The sequence below is a fragment of the Macaca thibetana genome, chromosome 2 (genome assembly GCF_024542745.1).
Source record: "Macaca thibetana thibetana isolate TM-01 chromosome 2, ASM2454274v1, whole genome shotgun sequence".
NCBI lineage: Eukaryota > Metazoa > Chordata > Mammalia > Primates > Cercopithecidae > Macaca > Macaca thibetana.
Window position 1 is genome coordinate 61,153,538 of NC_065579.1, and position 21,175 is coordinate 61,174,712.

The window sequence follows — 21,175 nt, forward strand, 5'->3', positions numbered from 1 at the left end:
AAGACGGGCGGATCACGAGGTCAGGAGCTCGAGACCATCCTGGCTAACACGGTGAAACCCCATCTCTACTAAAAAATACAAAAAACTAGCCGGGCGAGGTGGCGGGCGCCTGTAGTCCCAGCTACTCGGGAGGCTGAGGCAGGAGAGTGGCATGAACCCGGGAGGCGGAGCTTGCAGTGAGCTGAGATCCGGCCACTGCACTCCAGCCTGGGTGACAGAGTGAGACTCCGTCTCAAAAAAAAAAATAAAATAATAATAATAATAATAATAATATTGTTTGTTCCTACAGCTGATTTCCTTCAAAGGTGCTGAGGAATGGGCTAAAATATATAATCTCATTTCCCATTTGTTCATTCCTTTATTTATTTGTTTATGCTATGCTTCCTATATCTGAATGACTCTATATATTTCTCAGTTTAATCTAGCAAATGTGGGGACTAGAATGATTTACTTTATTGATATGATAATGTATTAGAAATAGGTTAAAATAAAGAAACTTTTGTTTTTATAAAAGGTAGAATCATTATTGATGTGAGATTTCCAGCTGAAAAGTTTGCTACTCTTTTTTTTCTTAAAGCAGAATTTTTAAAATGAAATCATTAGGCTATCTCACCAGAATATTTTAATTGAAGAAAAATTAGCTTTGCATACAATTCATAGCTCTGACTTATTATCATATAACTTCCATAACATTGTGAAGATTTCAGGCTTCTCCAAAATAAGCAGCAATAAATAATAATCATATATTCCTTGATACAGCTTGGCCAACTGTATTTCAACATACAAAAACACACAAGGCCTACTTTACTTTTGTTCCCCCCTTTGAGACAGGTTTCACTCTGTCACGCTGGCTAGAAAGCGGTGGCACAATCACGGCTCACTGCAGCTTTGAACTCCGGGGCTCAAGTGATTCCTCCACCACAGCCTTCCAAACACTAAGATTCAGGCATGAACCACTGCATCAAACCCTACCCTTCTTTCATAATAAAGATAATGTGGCATTTAGGGCTTGTCTTGATTAAAAGCCAAGAATATTATTTGCATTTCTTAGAAAGAAAAAGCTGAACTGAGGATAAAGTAGTGTCAAAATGATGACCAAATGGAAGGGAGATTATAATTGCAGATTTCAGAACACAGTTTAGTATACATATGTATATTACTTCTTAAATAATGGTTTGAGGAGTGGAGATTATTCGTTCATTTGATTTGAGATCTCCATGCTTCATTTTTTTTCCCTGGGAAGTTAGAATTTTCCCTCATGGTTCAGACTCTTAAAAATATATACTCACCCTAAGTTCTTTAAAGATTCTGAAAAGTTGCCTTCTCTATTAGTCTTTCATTCTTTATTCTCCTTTTTTATTTTTCTGTCATCAGTGACACCTGAATACATTTTCCAGGCTACACTCATTGACCAAAAAGGAAAAAACTTGGCATCAACATTGTTTTTAGTCATTAAACGATTATGTTATTATGTGGCAACTCCTTTATAAAGTAACATGAACATGACTCAACTTTGGCTCTAAAATTAGGAGAAATAAAGATTTGCAATAGCAGTATCTGTATGTGAGCAATAGCATTTTCGTAAATTGATCCGTTTCCGGACACTATTTTTAAAGTTGATTTCAGTGATAGGCTTTTTTTTTAAGTGTTGTACCTAGCAAACTACGAAAAGTCTCTTATTAATCATTTGTATTTCAACTTATTTCTGAAATTAAGTCGTATTATATATAATACTTCGCATCCTAATGCTAAATTTCAACATAAAGTAGTAGGAGCAAAGTTTCTACTCAGTCAGTTTTATGTGAAATGAAAATAACCTTGAATAATTAAGGCAACTTTTAAAAAGAATAGTTAGATGTCTGTACTCCCTGTTTTAAGACTTACTATATAAAATTACACTAATCAAGACTATATATTACTACAATGATAGACATATAAGGGAACTTTTAAAAATTCACTTTTAATTAAAACATAAAAAATATAAACCTTATCTCTCAATGTAAGCTCCATCAAGATCTAGACACTTTTGTAAGCAATGATACCAGCCATTTAGTTCAACCCTAAAACACTGAGGTCCTGGGAATTTAACTATGTTAATGAAGTCTTTTTTACAGTATTAACTGAAGACGAATGGGTGCCTTTTAAGATTTTTTATGATTAGGAAACAAAAGAAGTCAGAAGGAGCCAAATCAGGGCAGTAATGTGGATGCCTAATGATTTCCCATCAGAACTCTCACAAAATTGCGCATGTTTGATGAGAGGAATGAGCGGGAGCATTGTCATAGTGGGGAAGGACTCTCTGGTGAAGCTTTCCCAGACATTTTCCTGCTAAAGCTTTGGCCATTTTTCTTAAAGTACTCTCAATAAGTATTGTTCTTTGGCCCTCCAGAAAGTTAACAAGCAAAATGCCTTGAGCATCCCAAAAACGTGTTCCCATGACCTTTGCTCTTCACCAGTCTGCTTTTGCTTAGACTGGACCACTTCCTCCTGGTTGCCATTGCTTTGATTGTGCTTTGTCTTCAGCATCATACAGGCAAAGCCATGTTTCATCTCCTGCTACAATTATTTCAAGAATGTGGGCCGGGCGCGGTGGCTCAAGCCTGTAATCCCAGCACTTTGGGAGGCCGAGACGGGCGGATCACGAGGTCAGGAGATCGAGACCATCCTGGCTAACACGGTGAAACCCCGTCTCTACTAAAAAATACAAAAAACTAGCCGGGCGCGGTGGCGGGCGCCTGTAGTCCCAACTACTCGGGAGGCTGAGGCAGGAGAATGGCGTGAACCCGGGAGGCGGAGCTTGCAGTGAGCTGAGATCTGGCCACTGCACTCCAGCCTGGGCGGCAGAGCGAGACTCCGTCTCAAAAAAAAAAAAAAAAAAAAAAAAAAAAAAAAGAATGTGATCTCACCTGTTAATAATTTCCATTGAAGTCTCTGCTCTTGTCTGCATCTCATCTGGGCACAACATTTTTGGTACCCATCAATTGGAAAGTTTGCTTAACCTTAATTTTTCAGTCAGAATTGCATAAGCTAAATCAATTGAGTTGTGGTTTAGGCTGTGGTGTTAGCTATTGTTTGTGTTGATAATCATCAGTCCTCTTCAATTAGGGCACAATTAAGATGAATTTTTTCCTTGTAAATTTATGTGCCTGGCCTGCTGCTGCAGGCTTCACCTGCAATATCATCTCATCGCTTCTTAAAAGGATTTGTAAACTGCTGATTTCTTTGGGGCATTGTCCCCATAAACTTATCATAAAGGCATCAATGATTTCACCATTCTTTCACCCAAGCTTCATTATAAATTTAATGTTGGTTCTTGCTTCGGTTTTTGCAGAATTCATATTCTGATAAGGGCTCTTTTCAAACTGATGTCATATCCTTCTTAGTCCCTCAAACTAGATCCTATTCAGACATGTTATGACAAGTTCATTCAAGTTTACTTTGATACAGACAAAATTGAAATCCATACAGTTTTTCTATAATGTACATTTTCCATGAACTTTTTAAGACCCCTTATATAGAACAATGGAACAGGGTAGAAAGACCTTGCTCAACCCTCACGTATATGATCAGTTAATTTTCAACAAAACTACCAAGGCAATTCAATTGGGAAAGGAAAGTCTTTCAACAGATGCTACTGGAAAAACTGGATTTTTTTACTGAGGAAAAGAAACATTGACCCTTACCTCACATCATACGTAAGAATTAGCTTTAGTTTTATAGCAGAAAAATGCGGGACCCATAAGAATGAGCTTGAAATGTATTATAAACCCAATTATAAAAGCTAAAACTATAGAACTTCTAGAAGAAAATTTTTGCAGCCTTGAGTAGGCAAAGATTTTTTGGATAAGACACAAAAAGCATAAACCATTTTTTTAAATGATAGATTATACTTCCTGAAACGTAAAAAGTTTTACTCTTTGAAAGATACTGTTAAGAAACAAAAAGGCAGGTCATAGAATAGAAGCAAATATTAGCAATACGTATTAACAAAGGACTTCAATTCAGTATATATAAAGAACTCATAACTCAATAAGAGAAACAACCAATTAAACAATGAAGAAAAGATTTCAACAAATCATTCAGAAAAGAATGGATGGCTAATAATCTTATGAAGAAAATGCTCAATATCATTAGTCATCAGAGAAATGCAAATTAAAACAGCAATGAAATACAGTATACCAATTAGAATGGCTATGAGTTAAAATCTGATAATGCCAACTGTTGATGAAGATGTGGAGTACCAGTACTCTTCTATACTGCTCTTGGGAACATAAAATGGTATAACTACTTTGGAAATCAGTTTGGCAGTGTCTTACAAAGTTAAACATTTATCTCCCATACAATCCAACTATTTCAGTATTAGGGCAGTATTTACTATCCAAGAGAAATAAAAACATGTTCACACAAAGAGTTGTACATGAATGTTATAGCAAACTTATTCTCAAAAGCCAGAAACTGGAAACAACCCAAATGTTCATCCGCAGGTGAACGGATTTTAAAAATTGCAGATATTCATATAATAGAATTCTACTAGCATTACCACAGATGTACCCAACAACATGGATTTATCTCAGAAACATTATGCTGAGTGAAAGACATCAGACATGAAAGAGTATGCAATTTATATGAAAGTCTAGAAAATGCAGACTAATCTAAAGTGGCAGGAAGCAGATCTGTCATTGTCTGGGGGTCAGGGTAGAGATAGAAATTGACTGTAGAGACACACAAGAAAATTCTTGGTGACAATGGACGTGTTCTATATATTGATTGTTGTAGTGGTAACACAGGATTAACATGTACCAAAACTCACCAAATTGTATGCTTTGATAGGCACAGTTATAGATAAATTATACTTCAGTAAAGCTAGTACTTTAAGTGCAATTCGAAGTATTTGGTGGTTTCTTTAAACCTTGTGATTTTATATGATGCACTTCATTATTGATATTATAGCATAATACTCTGCTTTTAGAAAAGAGAAATTAACATCATCTCACATCTACCATCCTCCCTATCCCACCTCTGTTTAAAGGATCAAAATTGTATATACAATCGATAAAATAAGCATGTACGATCATAACTATTAATCATGTAAGGTTATCAGAGATTGAAAGGCTACGGAGCAACCTAGTGCAATGGGAAGCATAGAGGATATTTGAAGTACTAAGACTTGGTTTCATATTCCAAACTCTAGCTCTAATAGTATATCTTGAACTTAGAAATGGGTATATTACTTATTACCAAAAATTAGGATCAAGTGAAACATGCTAAGGCACTTTGCAAGCACAACAAATCCCTGTCCTAACCACTGTACAGTCAGATCTTAACTGCTTGCAAATAAAAGTTCTAAATAAGAATTAGTTTGATTTGCCAATGAACTCTGAGAGAGCAACCGGAAATCTCAACCAGAAATCTCCAACACCTAGCTAGCACCTGGCATAAATACATGTTAACTAAATTAATTTCCTATTTCTGAACCCCAGTATTTTTATTAGCTCTGTTCAGAGAAATTAAGGCACATGGGACCATAAACTATTTTCTCTAAACTTATGAGTCCAAACATAATATGCTTACAAGAAGAGGTATTAGAACTCATAACTTTATACCTACTGATGTTCCAGTTGTTCAAATACAATTATGTTAGGTATCCATTTGCTTCTGACATCATAAAAGAACAGATCACAAAAGACTTGGACTTAAGCTGTCTGCTTTTCCTTGCATAATAAGTCCCCTGGTTCAGGGAATCCAGTCATTATAGAATTTAGCCTAACTGCTTCTAATCCATGTAGGACTTTTTCTTAAAGATGAAAACTAGTAAAGAACTATGAGAGGAGATAAAATATTAATTCAAGTCAGTCATCACCATATCTATATCTTAAGAAGTTAATAATTCAAAATCTCTTTTTTTTTTTTTTTTTTTTTTTTTGGTAAAAGACTTCTGAATATACTCCCCACTTCTGAATATACTCCCAGTCCCATGGTGTTAGGGGTAGGTTGCAACCATGTAACTCCAAGGTGACTGGGCTGGCACCAACATCAGCACTGCTGACATCTTCCAGTAAGTTTTAGTTCATTAATCTTAATGCCATACATGTACCCTTTCTCTAGTTAGTGGGTGGCCAGACATAAAAACTTGCAGAGACAAAGACATTAATGGGATGATGCAAGAAGAGAGTTGGAGATTTTTTTTTAATCTCCTTTGCACATAGGAGTGACCCTAATCAATGCTTTTTGGAGAATATAAGGAGAATACATCTTGTTGCCTTCTGTAGAATAGAGAACTAAGTAGATATGTTGCCTCTGGGTTTAGTATTTATTTCTGGAAACTCTGTCTTTTCATTTTACTACCATCCTCTAATAAACCAATATATCCACTTTGTAAAATATAAGACTCTGGAGGTATTATATGTGCTTATAAAAACACACTTTTAGATAAATGGTTTTTCTGGTCTTCTAATATTCCTCATTTCCTTCTCATTGATTTTCAAGTTTCAACACAATTTTTTAAAAATAAAGATTTAAACATGAGACAGTAAACCTGGGTAAAGAACTAAGAGATTTTGAAATTCAAAGTTATTATTTCTGTTTTTAGTAGCTGTTCCACCCTTGCAAATATGTATAATAATTAGCTACTATTAATATTCTCTTTTCCCTAATTCATTATAAAATGTATAACTTCAATACAATAATGCAGTATGTTTTTATCATGAGAAATCATAACGATATCTTTATATGTGAACCTGAACTTCAATATGAATTTGTGAGATCTTATTTTTATATTAATGTCTATATTTTGTAATGTATGTGGTATGTGTATATATATGTTTATTTTAGACACATTTGACTGCATTTATATATTCATAGAGATTTATATAGAGGCATTAAAAAAAACAGGCATAGTCAGTCATGGATGTTCATTATATATAAAGGTTATTGGGGATGCAAAGATATAAAAGATAGAAGAACCTAGTAATTGCCTTTAAGATCAGAGCACAAAGCATTAGTTTGGATTTTACAAGGCCAGCCAGCAACAAAAGAGCAGTAATTTATGAGCTCAGCGTAAAAGAATAGCATAATTGCATTAAAAATTAATGCTAATGAACACTAAAATGGGGAAGGTGGTTATGATGAAAGTTTGTATTCATCTTTCCTGGTTTGAATGATGGCTAGTGGCTTGATTAATGGCTTAATTTCTATCAATTAGCGGGGGAAAATCTCCTGCGAGACAAGGGTAAATTGAGCATTGAATTACATATCTTGCTTTTGTGTGCTAAGAAAAAAGAGCTGCATATCTCTGATATTAGCCACAGTGACAAATGTGTGTGCCCTGCGATGTCTGCATTAGCTCTCCTGACAGGCGAGTTGTGTGTGGTTATGGGGTGTTTAGAGATGGCTGGCAGACAGCATTCACTGCAAGTTCCTTAGAAACATACAACTCTTCCATCTACAGAATTTTAATTAGAGTCGATAAGGATTCTAGAATTAAAATGGACAGCAAACAGCAACTGCAGAATCTGTATTCTGACCTTTTAATCTGGTATACATCAAATTATATTCCTTTTTCCTACCCTATTAAAATAAGAAAACTTCCAGTAGTTTTAGTTTTGTTGAGATTATGAATTCTTACCACTCTATTAAAGTGGATTTGACTACCAATGTTGATTACATTTGCAATAAGCATAAGGCAATAGTCTATATTTTGGGACTATTTAGTGGTTGTTGGTTTAACCAAATTCATGGAAACCATTCTTGTTTTTTGTAACAATTGCTGAACAGTAAATAAAGAGCAACTTAAAGTGACAATTTCCTACTTAGGTTGTTTGCAGGCTTAAGGGAAAAAAACGCTAGGTTTTTAGAAACTTTATTTTTTTAAGTCATTTATAAAGGTTTTCTAGATGTGACATATATATATCCCTTTAAAAATTTCAAATGTTTCACATTTGAAATTCTGAAAACACACATCTGTAATCTAGTTCAAGATAATGCCAGAAGAGTAAGACATTACATAAAATATTATATATATTTATGTATATATGCATGTATATATGAATCTCTCCCCTACAAATGAAGCTACATTGTATTTTACTGAATGAGTAAGCATTAAAATACAGAATAAGGACAATACCAAGAATACTTATTATTTATTATAAATGGATGGAGTGGGGAAAAAATAAATTGTTGCTTGGCAGGAGTGGGTAAAGAATTCATTTGACTGGAAAATAATGACGAGGTCACAATTCAGGGATTGAATCACAGTTCTACCACCAACTAGCCATGTGGCCGTCACCAAGTTACTTATTAGCCTCAGTTTCTTATCTTTACAATGAGGATAACAGTGTTATTCCTCATTGTCATAATATTTAAATGAGGTAATCCATGTGAAGTACTCAGCACAGAGTGCCTTAAATTTCTATTGCTGTTACTATTACTTACTTCTGCTACCAGAACAGCCCATCTGGCCTTTTAAACAATGACTTAAATGAAAAATTCACTTCTATGACCTTCCCCACTGGAAAGGTATTACATATATCGATGATGAAAACAAAAATTACTGTGGACATATATACACCAGAACAAAACATGTTTGCTTTAAAACATGGTTTCTACCACATAACTGTCATTTTGGGTAGTTTGTGTTATAAGACATCCATTAGGAAGTGAGAAGATTTCCCGTTTCTGTCACTGAAGCCTGGGTAACCACGTGTCAGCAAAATACCACTTTCCTACTCAGCCTACAGCATTCAGTGAATCACAGTGGACTCCAGTGTCTTGGTGGGTGATAAAATTCAGCTGGACCTTTTGTGCCTTATCATAGATGTGTGCAGGCCTGTCCTCCACTGCTTCTGCTCCTTCTCTCCTCCTTCTGTCATTTCCACATCCTGGCACACCACAGGTTTACCAGAAGATGTATGAGCTAAAGCCATTTTCTACTTGCCTGAACTCTAAAATGTTGCCAGCTTATTATAAACCATACTGTCAGAAATATACAGATTTATATAAGAACTGTTTAGCCAACTTCCACGTCTTTAGTACTGTTACTAAATGAGCACTTTTGTTTATGCTCTGCTTCCTATATCTGCTACCATTTCTTAAGTGCTTTTAATGTTTCCCTATCCCTGTGCAGAGCACAGGTTATCATCTCCCAGATTTTTGTGTCTTGCTTTTTCATATCATTTTTGCCTTCTGAAATACCACCATGTCAGAGAGTTCTTCTCTGGTTACCCCATCTGAAATAGTTTACTTTCCTCCTTTCTAGCCCTCTAGCCTGCTCTATTTTCCTTGATATTATATTATTTACTTGTTCATTATTTGTCTCCCTCATTAAAACATAAGCTCATGAAGGAAGAAGCTCTTATTCATTTCCAAGTCCTAGTATGGACTTGGAACAGTGTACTAGTGGAACAGTGCCTGGCACATTGAATGTCCTCACTTATTTGAAAAGAGAGGGATGGAGGGAGGAAGGGAGGGAAGAAGTGAGGGGGGAATCTCTTAATCATCCTATGATGTTTAGGCTATTATTATCTCCATGCCATAGATGAGAAAACGGAGACCAACACTGTTGAACCACTTGCCCAAAGCCACACAGCTAGTATGTAGCAGAGACAGGGTTTAACCCAGATAGCCCAAACCCAGAGCCCTTAAAACTCACCACTGAAAGACATTTAATTTTTTAAGTTACAAAAACTTTATATAATTTGACATTTTCTTCCATGAAGTTTTATTTTTTAATGGTAACTTTACTGCCATTTGATTTTCAGTTATTCAACAAATGTTTATTGACTGCCTACTAAATAATAGAGCACACTCCACTAAGTTCTGGAGGTGACACAAAGAGGTATGTCCCCTCTAGCTGGGGAGAAGAAGCTTTCATTCAAGAAGAGATTTGCAAGGCAGCATATGCCAAAAGCCAAATGAATTATGCAAGAGGTGGCAAGGGGTGGCATCATCACAAGGTGGGCATCAGGCATGGCCTTAAATGACGGGGGATTAAGAGAAGGTGAGAGCATTCCAGGTGAGAAGAGCTGAATGAGACATTCAGTGTGGATTTTGTTTTTAATAAAGCCTAGCCTGATGCCCGGTTCACTTTCACTTATTAAAATATTTAACAGAAATCCTTCTTCATTGGTACAGTCACATTAACATTATTCCTATTACTTAATCTAATATAGTAAGCAGTTTAAGGTGAGTTTGTCTTGGATCCCATCCAAAGTGGAGTTGCTTTCAGAGACACTTCAGGAGCCTTGTCAGCATATGTAACGTGGTCCTGTAGCATAAGCTTCCAGAAGACTAACAGAAAAGCCCTATTCCACTTAAGAAGTTTTCTCATCTTTTAAATTATTTGTGTATATCAGTTCTGGAAATTTGTTCTCGACAATATTGGTCTCATGAACAACCTCAAAATGTTGGAGCTGGATGGATTTATAATGCTTGCCTTGTATGTGTTCTAAAAGAAACATTTAAAATGTACTGTTTTGAAAGGGAAAACAATTGGATGTGCTCACTTATTTGAAACCTGTGTTCATGAGAAATGTAAAACTTTAGAATTCCAAGTAAGCTTTATGAGATGTTTTGTTTGTTCACAAATTTAATTGAATAGCCAGCTTTACCATACAAATGTATTATTGTTTGCTTTTTTGTTGTTCTTGTAAAGCACTTAAAAATACTTTACATTTCAAAGTTTTTTATTATCTGTCTTGTAACATAAGAAGGAATTTTTAAAATGTTTTTATTATTGACTAAAATTTGAGCTCATTTAATATGAAAATAAGATAATCTTTTGTATTATTTATGTATTTGTAGCAATAGTATTAGTACATATTTTTTTTCTGGAATAGTAACATAAGTAACTCAGTAACTGTGGGGCCAACTGACCCAAATTTTTTGTAACATAAGATGCATTTTAACTTTGGGAAAATTCATAAAATATTAACATTTCAAAGGAGTCAGTTGAAGCTGCTGGTTACTTGTCATGATCACATCTGGGGCAATAGTGCCATCTGCAGTTCCCAGCCCGGCATTACTATTAGAGGAGATTGATTTATGTTTGTAATCTACAAATGCAGTATGAAAAGACTAAAATTTTCTTTTCAAATGAAGATTGATATTGGACCTTATCATCTTTATTTACTAATTTTAAAATTTGTATAACATTTGGTATTTTTGAAGAAAATTCTGTGTTATGAAATGTGAAATTCATTGTCAAATATAACTTAAGAAGCAGGAGAGCCTAATTTTTATACTATAAACATCAAGAGTAACTAATAAAATTTTTTTAAATTTTTCATCACAAAAGGAAAATGATTTTCTATACTTTGAGTTAAGTATTGATTGTTGTGGTCTGTAATGACTTGGCTTTCTGAGTCTATTATTTTTTATTTTATTATGAAGTATATATCCCTTCCATTAACATCTGGCAAACAACATATGAAAGTTATTTTATTTACCAGTAATATGTTTATTAAAAAATCATCAAGTACTAATGGTATGTTTCCTTCATGTTTACCATGTAAATGTTTTTAAATATCCTATATTAATTCTCCCAGTAACTTTGTTACTTGTCTTTAATTTTACTTCATGGCTAATGAATACAAGATACTGTGTGTGTTGGGTATTTATGCAGCACATACAAACCATAATACATTTTAAATCACATTTTCCCAGTCTTAAAATTGGCACAAAATTGTTAAATGATAAATTGACATGAATAGCTTAAGAAACTGAATTTAAAACAACATAATATATATTATTGATGTGTGTTATTCTGCTTCCCAAAATGACAGAGTTATACTCAAGACGTACATTTGTGGTCATTCACATTAGAATTTTGAGTAAGAAGCAATGTAAAACTTTTTTTTTTTTTTTTTTTTTTTTTTTTTTTTTTTGTGAGACGGAGTCTCGCTCTGTCGCCCAGGCTGGAGTGCAGTGGCCGGATCTCAGCTCACTGCAAGCTCCGCCTCCCGGGTTCACGCCATTCTCCTGCCTCAGCCTCCCGAGTAGCTGGGACTACAGGCGCCTGCCACCGCGCCTGGCTAGTTTTTTGTATTTTTTTTTTTTAGTAGAGACGGGGTTTCACCGTGTTAGCCAGGATGGTCTCGATCTCCTGACCTCGTGATCCGCCATCTCGGCCTCCCAAAGTGCTGGGATTACAGGCTTGAGCCACCGCGCCCGGCCTTAAAACATTTTTATGTCTATTTTCATACAGGATAGAGCTGAGGTACTGTAAAGCCGAAAATGTAAATCTCTTGTGAATCTTTCAAATTTTAATTTAACATGCTCTTACAACCAGTAAAATGATTCCCAAATTGAAACAAAAAAAGCTATGTTGGTGTATTTTCATATTGTGAGTAAGGCAGACTGGTTTTCTCCTATCTGCTCTGTCACTTTGTTAGTTGTGAAGTGATCTTTAAAGAAGCACAAAGATAATGTTGTTTTTCTGTAATCTTTCTCCTTCTTTCCTTTATAATTTTTCCAATGCTATTTTGTTAAGCATACTGGCTTTGGCAAGCCTCTATGATAACACTTTTATTTGTATTAGGAGCTGGTTGTATGTTCAAATTTAAAGCTACAAACACTGCAAGCTTTAGACATCAAGTACTGTTTGTGAGGTCACCTCTGACATTTAATACTAATGATGTCCTTTGCAATTTCAAATAGAGAATATGTTTAGAGAAAAAATTCAAGAGGTCCAACATTTCATTCATATGAGACATCATTCTGAGGTCAGAAATAATGTCTTTTTGTTGGGAATTAGTGACTGTGAAATAATTCCAGTGAAATTAACTAAGACCTATACAGACAAAAGTAGTTTTCATATCGACATTAAAGTTGGATTATACAGACTAGTACCCATTATGACTTTCCTTTGCTATATTAACATTATTATATATGTAATTAATAAAAAATTTATCTGCTTGTATGGGATGTGTTAATATTAATAAATTAGCTGGGCAAAGAATCTTCTCTCATTTCACATGCTCAGTTAGTATATTGCATAATTAAAATCTAGAGGCGCTTTCATTGTATAAAGCATGTGGGACTATTTACTCTTACATGGCACTCTGATAGTGCTTGGTTTTATTATGTGGGAAGATATATTCTTCCAAAGATGGGAGTATTGTCTGTGTTGGCTGCTACTTTCAAGCATTTCATTCTCATGTGGTTATTTCTCACAAGAGAAAAGACTGGTTTCAGCTGTCAGGGACACATCTTCATAAGAGCCATCTTTCCCAGAAATAGACTGGAGTTGCACAAGACTGTATCTTTATAAATTGTGATTGGTCAGAAGTTGAGACAAAGATTTTGTCAGATAATATTTTTGTTGAATTTATGAAACCAGTTTTCCTTTAATACTCTTTATATTTATCTCTATAACAACAGCTATATAACAACAGCTATATAACAGCTTTATCCTTGAAAGGATAAAGCTGCTATAAAAATTGATTTGCTGCAAAAAACTCCACGTTCGTGTCAAACCACTTATTACTATTGTTAAGTAAATGTGACTATTCTCCATGAACCCTAAATCCCAAAATTTTTAAGTGCCTTAGCTGAGTATACAATCATTCCTAATTCAACTATGTCTTCACATCAGCTTAAAATGAATTTAAACAGCAAGGGTGTAAGTCATTATGTTACATTTTTCTGCCCAGCTAGCATGTGAAAAAACTGAAATATAAAAATATGAAAATACAAAAATATGAAATTACACATGCACATGGCTGTTTATTAAAGCTGTAACTGTGAAAGCAAAAGACTAGAAACAACTAACCATCCCTAGGGCATTAGTGGAAAAAACTATCATCAAACTATGAAATATAATGCTATTCTATTATAAAATAGAATGCAGAACTCTCTTAGCTGCTGTGGAGTAAAAGTGAAGAAATGTTAATTGAAAAAGGTAATATACATAATAGTACATAGTATGCTAATTTTATGTAAGCAAGAAAAGAATATACTTATATTTTCAAAAATAAACAATGGAAGGATAAACACAAACTTAGTAAAAATGGTTATCTCTAGATTGGAGTGAGAACTAGGGACATTCTAGACTTGTGAATGGTGTTTTAAATTTTGACCTTAGAATCATGTAAATATTTTTTGCAACTAAAAAATGAACATTAATCACAAAGCAAGACCTGAAAAATTGTTTCAATTAACTGAAACAAACCTAATTGTATATCAAATTAATAGCATAATTATGCAGAGAATTATTTCATGACTTTAAAGCACAGTATTTTAGCATTTCAGCAGTGGAATAAATCCTAAGGTCAAAGACCATAACAAAATTTTAAACTGTGTTAATACATCTTGTTATTAATAGTAATGTTTGTCCTGTTATTTTGAAATTAATACATATACATATTAAGAAAAACAAATACTTTTGGTCATATCATTAGAGCCTAAGATTTTTAGAGTAAGAAAAAGGATATACAAATATAAAATAAAAGACTTTTAAGATCCTAAAATCTTTAATTTGGTTGGTAGTATCAGCATAAACTCATATTAACTGTTTCCTTCTAAAAGCATGTACTTTGTATCTCACATACTGAAGAGGTTCAGAAGCACTGACAATTCAGTAGCAATGAATACCCCTAGTACCCAGATTGTTGTCTATAAATATTATTCTCCATTATGAAGAGCCTGAGTTCTTTGGAGAAATGGCTGATTTCAGGTCTGGGACAGAAACTGTTCAAGATGATCCTACAACTCTTATTAAGCCATAACTACTGGGGATTATATTGAAAGGCTATAGGAATCAACTTCAAGAGGATCCCACTACCCAAAAATGAAACAATTGAAGCATCAAAATAAGAAAATGACTACCATGGACTGAAGTACATTAAATAAACAAATATTCATGAATTCATAATGACCATCTTTGGTCACCTTTGGACCAAAATTGATAAAGGGAAAGAATCAAACATCTATTGTGACTTTCCTATATAGGCTGTATTTCACAGTCACTGAATAGTCAATGAGGAAATGTTCTTCATTATAGAAGAATCAGAGCTAATAAATGCAGGAAGAATGATAGAGTATCACCATTTTACAACCTCTAATGAAATAATGGCTCAAAGCAACAAACAGTGTTGCTAATTTGCTAAGTGAAAGATTGATGGGGAACTTTCTAAGGGGTCAGACTGACTCACCTTGTCCCCACTGATCAATCTTAACCACTAAAAGTAGGAAACGTGCATCCTGATATGATGTAATAGGAATGACACAGCATCATTTATGATGTATTCTTCACCAAAAGAAATTGAACCTTAATGTAATTAAGCCTTTGGGTTTCACTAGTGGTTTACACAAAACATGGGAAATAGAGGAACATGTTAAGTAATATCATGAGAATAAAATCAGCCAGATCCAGAATCTAGAAATTTTACAAGATACATGATTCAGATTCTTCAGTGAATAAATGGCAATGAAAGGGAAAGGCAGTGGACTGTAAGTGATAAAAGGAGACTTAAGGTACTTATCAACCCAGTGCAATGTATAGACCTTGTTTGGATCCTATTTCAAACAAACCAACTATAAAGAGACTTTTTTACAATCAGTGAAAATCAAATATGGAATATTTATAGATGTAATCAAATTAAGGAATTATAGATAATATTTTTAGTTGTGAAAATTTTCAAGTTATTGTTCTTTTTATTTAAGTTCTTATCTGTTGGAGATGCCTACTAAAATATTTAGGGATAAAATGGTATGATGCCTGGGATTTACTTTTAAATATATCAGATCCACCCAAAAAAATTGAGGTGGATATAGATAGATTGATTAAATAAGAATAACAGAAAGTTAATGGTTATAGAAGCTGAGCATTGCATACAGGTGGATTCACTGTGCCCTTATTCCTTTTATGTGTATTTCCATGATAAAATGTTAAAGTTTAAGAAAAAGCCCCCCCACCAGATTAGCTGAGATCGTTATAGCAGTGCCTTCTTAGCAGTGTTTTAGGTTTTGAGTATGAGTCTTAATTCATAGGAATATTGTATTTGTGGATCTCAAAACAAAAGAGTTTCTTGTTGTAGCTTAATTTATAATGTCTTTTTATCCAATTAAATTTCATAAGTAGTAAAATTTCTTCATAGAAAGAACATTGCTTAGGTATGGCGTTATTAACATGCTTACACCAAAATACACTGACATTATACCCTCTTTTTCAGACCAAGCCACCCTGGTAGAACAAGTGAAAAGAGTGAAAGAAATTGAAGCTATTGAAAGTGATTCTTTTGTTCAGCAGACATTCAGATCAAGTAAAGAAGTCAAAAAGGTAAGTTTTTATCCACCCATTATGAGTAAACCTTTGGATTCTATCTGAAGAGATGCTTTATTAATGGATTTTACTTAAATGTGTTTCTTCTAATAGATGAAGTAAAGCAAGAGTGTCAGCCATGTTGCTGAGAGAGAGAAAACAAATCAGGGAGACTCACTTAATCACTTTAATACAAGTTTAATTTGTATAAAAAATACTATAAAATGTGTCAGATGTCATTTTTATTTTTAAATTCACCAAGAAGACAAAATAATATGTCAACAAAATAGTTCTATAACAGTAATGCACATTTCTTAACATACACGGTTTTCTTTTCAAATGTGTACATCTACGTTTTGAATTGACATTGCTAGAGAAAAGTTAGAAAAGGGCTTTAATAATAAAAACTAATACCCATATTGTCACATATATCTTCATTCTTTGCCCAGATGGTTATCATTTATTTGACTGTGGTAAAGGAGCTTTGACTGACATTTTACTTCCATTGAATATTTTATTCTTTCATTCATTGGTAGGACTGCTTTTAGGAATTAGGTTTCTATTGTAGGAAAAGGTATTCTAGGAAATACATGTATTCTTTAATAACATTCATATAATGAAAATATGGTTATAATTAACACTCTAAAATATTCTCCATCCATAAATTGTATTAATGGCTGTATAATATCCTGTTGATGTCTCCTGACGGTTATTTTTCCTCTGATATCAAATAAGTAGTTTTAACTTCAGAGATTTTAAGTTCATATTTATTATCTTTTCAAAATAAAATTTTAAGATGGAATTACTTGTTAAAGGTTAACATTGTTTTAATACATGTTTCCAAGTCACCCTCTGAAAATATTCTGCCAATTCAAATTCTACCCAAAAGTTCAAAGAGATAACTGCCTCCCACAGATATCTTGGTTGGCACCCAATCCTATCAGGTTTATCATGTTTACTGACCTAATAGGTAAAAATTGGCCTGTTTCCATTAGCACTTCTTTTGTTATTAGTGAGATTAAAGTCTTTTCAATTACCACATACTTTTTAAAATAATTTATTCAGGAGAGATGTATTGAGCATATACTACATGTCAGGCGTAGGATCAGATAGCCCTGGATAATCTGTGGTCCTTGTGTTGCCATTTTGTTGATTTCCTTTGAACTTTTGGTAGTTTGCCAGCACAACTCCTAAAAAAATTGGGGCCGTGAAATGAACATTCATAAATGTAGTTGCCCATTTTATTTAATCTTAGTCTTACATATTATAAGGCCATTCATATATCCTAATGGAATTACTATAATTTATTTTAAAACTTGCTTTCCTCATATTTGTTTGTGAAGTTTACCCTGACACCCAGTTTTTATTGGACTCTCTTATGATAAACTAGCATTTTAATTATGTAGAAATGCTTATTCTTCCATAGTCAATACACTGGGTTTTCTACTAAACAACTTTTTCTCACTTGGTACTAATTGTTAATTTCTCCCTTTAAACTTATTTTCAATTCAATGCCTCCAACAAAGCATGCATCGAAAGGTAGGAAGTAGTGCTAACAGGAGAATATGCTAGAAAACTTCATAAGGTGGCATTTATCTTGGTGAATATACAATAGTCTGAAGTCTTACTGGACTTTTATTAGTCACTACACTTCAGAATGATCAGAAGATCAGTGACAGTCTAACAATGAATAAATTCACACTTGACTGAAATATAGAACAAAGGGACAGTTTATTACTTTAGAAAGTGATATCCCTGCCTAGACTCTAAAATATCTGTATCTGCAATATAAGGCGAGGATTCAGGATGCCCAAGAAGCTGAATTATTTATGAGGAGATTACTTAGCAAAAGGAGGTAAATTATCTTGTGGACCCTTTTATCCAGATCATGGAAAGATATGATGGACTATCCCTGATGCATAGCAAGGATTAACTCACTTGAGGACTGAATTACCCATGACCCTAGTTTCAACAGATTTTTCTCCTGGACAGTTTTGTACACTTTGATATAAAGTTTGTATCCCTTAAAAAAAAAAAGGCTTTTGTATGCTGGCCACCCCTTCAGTTGGTACAGTCTTTGTTTAACTGTGTTAATTCCACTAATTAAGCTAGGGAGCTTTTACCAGAAAAGTGGCTATTACCAGTGACATGCTAGACACTGTGTCTCCTGCAACACATATTGATTTAACTAGTTTAACTCTGAAATCGTATTTCTTTTGTCTGAGTTAAGAGGGAATCTGATAGTCCCTGATATATCATTGAGGAACAAAGATGCATCTTGTTTTCAAACTTAGTATGAGTTATTCAACCCTAATGTTGTTGTATCTGGCGGATACCCACCTGTGTTCAAAAGAAGGGTAAATAACCCTATGCAGCATGGTCTTTTGGCCTACTTGAAAGTAGATTTTAGAACTAATTTTTACAAACTAAACCACCAGGTGGCAGCGCTACTCAAAGCCAGATATTTGATAGTAGCCATTTTGAGGTTTTGTTTTATAGTCAAGGGAAAATTTTATCTTACAGTTTTTCTCACTTAAATAAAGTAGCAATTAGTGGTTCTCTCTACAAATTTTTAATTGCCCATTATTAAACAATAACTTCCATGCTCTGATCTAACCTCTGAGAGCTTCACCTTCTATTATGTGTAAGTACTTCTCAAAGAAATCATTAATGTACTGTGTAGATAAAAACAAGATGAGATTGCTTGGTTTATATGGTAGAATCTTATCTCTGCTACCTAAAGAGGTGGTGTCCACATCTTTGACAACTAGAATAATAGCACTCCACATCTTTTTAAGGCAGTTTAACATGGATAGTGTCTCCTAGCTAAGCCCTATCACGCCATAGCTAAGATATGCAGAATGACACGCTCTTACAGTCTCCGTAAGGCAGTATAGACTACCAAAAATCAATGTCTTGAACCTCTTGGATTAGCATATTTCCCACTTGCCCTTGTGCAGAATATTGGGCTTTTTAAATGTCCTTAGTTGTATTAAGGGTCAGTATAACATCACTTAGGGCCACAAACCATCTAGGCACAGTGTGTTGGAGACATACAAATGTTTGAGACTTGGTGAAAAAAATTACTGACTCCAAAATGTAACAGTAAAGCTGCCAAAACAAATTGAATAAATATTTAAATATCTATAAAAGTTAATATTATCATTAACATTGGCATCATTAGTTGTTAGATTTAGTAGTCATAAGCATCTTAACATTTGAAAACAATTTGTAGAATAGATTTCTCTTACTTTGTAAGAATTCCTAAACATACATGACTGTCCAGATATCTATCCCTCAGATATCTAGCCCTTTTGTCCACAAGGGAATAAATCTCTCCTATGAATGCTGATCAGCTTCCATTAGAATAAAAACTAAAAAATAGAGTATTTTAATTGAATAAAATACATGCCTTAAAAAAAAAGTGGATCTCAATATCATCATCCCCAAAATAGCTCAGAATTTGTCTCCTCTCAAAAATCCACAGCCACCATTTAAATCCAAATCATCATCTCATTCTTTAACTGTTATAGTAGCCCTCTGGTTGTTCTTCCTGATTTTGCTTTTGCATTTCTCTAGTCCAGGACCCATTCAGCAGCCAAAACAATATTTTTCAAGAATAATTAGACTTTACTGACCATCTGACCATTACAGAATAACTGGTACCAAATTTGCCCTCCCACCATAAACAGCTATAGAACTTGACAAGATGTGTGAGGCATTGTTTTTAGGAATGTAACAATAGGCAGCTCAGGAGGGTGATCCTTTGGAGAAGGGAGATAAAAGGTGAGCCCCACAGTTGCCCGACTTTCTGTCTGAGGTCACTTGCCTGCTATGGTGCTGGGAAGTGATACCCATGCAGAGTGGTGATGTGGCTGTGTTAAGGAAGAAATACCCCAAGTTCTGGCCTGCAGTGTCTCACTGTCTCTTTTGCTCACTATACACCAGCGCGTGTGGCCTTTTTTCTGATCTTCAAAGACACCAAGCTCTTCTCTCTCAGAATCTTTGTCTTTTCCCTCTGACCAGAGATCTGTTCTTCCTCTTCACATGCCTGGCTCCTTCTAAGTCTTCAGGGCTTAAATTTCACCTCCTAGAGAAGCCATCCCTAGCCACCCAATCTAAAGCAGATGTTTTTCCCTTCCTGATCCCCATCATTCTTTGTCAGCACCTTGTATATTCCTTTATAGCACATACTACAATTTGTGATTATGCATTATTTTGGAATTTATTTGTTTATAATCTGTCAACTCCATTAGCAGCATATAATTGCCACTTGGGACAGGGACCATATCTATTTGACTCTGCCTGTGTACCCAGTGCTTAGCAATTAGTAGTGCTCAGTAAATACTGGTTAAATAAATGGATCTCCAACTCTAAAACAAATTAACCTACGAATAGTTTAATTCATGCATATTTTATCCTATGTATATTTTTCTTAGTGACATCTGTTTTTGGCTTTGTTCAGAGAAGTGAAGTGTCCAGAAGTAGATAAGTTGAAATAAATGGAAATTGAAAAACAATAGGCGTGGAACAAATGGGTATAAAAATGGCTACATAACAGAATTAATCTCCTATTCTTCTTGTTTTTATTTAATTTTACTTTTTAATTTCAGTTTCTCATCTAATCCACTTCATATTATCCCTGTAACCTTACTGCTACTCAGTCACTCCCTGGCCTTCTTTCTCAGGGAAGAAGACATTGAAATGTAACTAAGTGAACAGTACTCTGCTGGCTCCTTCAAGGCAGAAGCAATGATTTATTAGTTGTATCCCCAGCGCTTGGTACAGTGCCTGGCACCTGGTGAACATTCAGTAAAGGTGGAATGAATTGGGAATCTATGGTTTGCATGATGGTATAAGAAATCCTAGAGTTTTATTTTTTTCCAAAGATACATCATACCTTTGTTTCAAACTTTTATA

General features: G+C 34.3%; 2 protein-coding genes across 6 annotated transcripts in view; both read left to right on the plus strand.

Annotated features, from left to right (window-relative positions):
* The window catches only part of MLF1 (myeloid leukemia factor 1), a 919,514-nt gene that overhangs the window by 832,965 nt on the left and 65,374 nt on the right, over positions 1 to 21,175 (plus strand). The gene's annotated exons all lie outside the window — the stretch shown is intronic.
* Positions 1 to 21,175, plus strand: part of RSRC1 (arginine and serine rich coiled-coil 1) — a 405,306-nt gene that overhangs the window by 381,383 nt on the left and 2,748 nt on the right. For all 5 annotated transcript variants that reach the window (XM_050779881.1, XM_050779882.1, XM_050779884.1 and 2 more), the window contains one exon: positions 16,167 to 16,273. In XM_050779881.1, the coding sequence (XP_050635838.1) occupies positions 16,167 to 16,273 (107 nt within the window). The remainder of the gene's footprint in view (positions 1 to 16,166; positions 16,274 to 21,175) is intronic.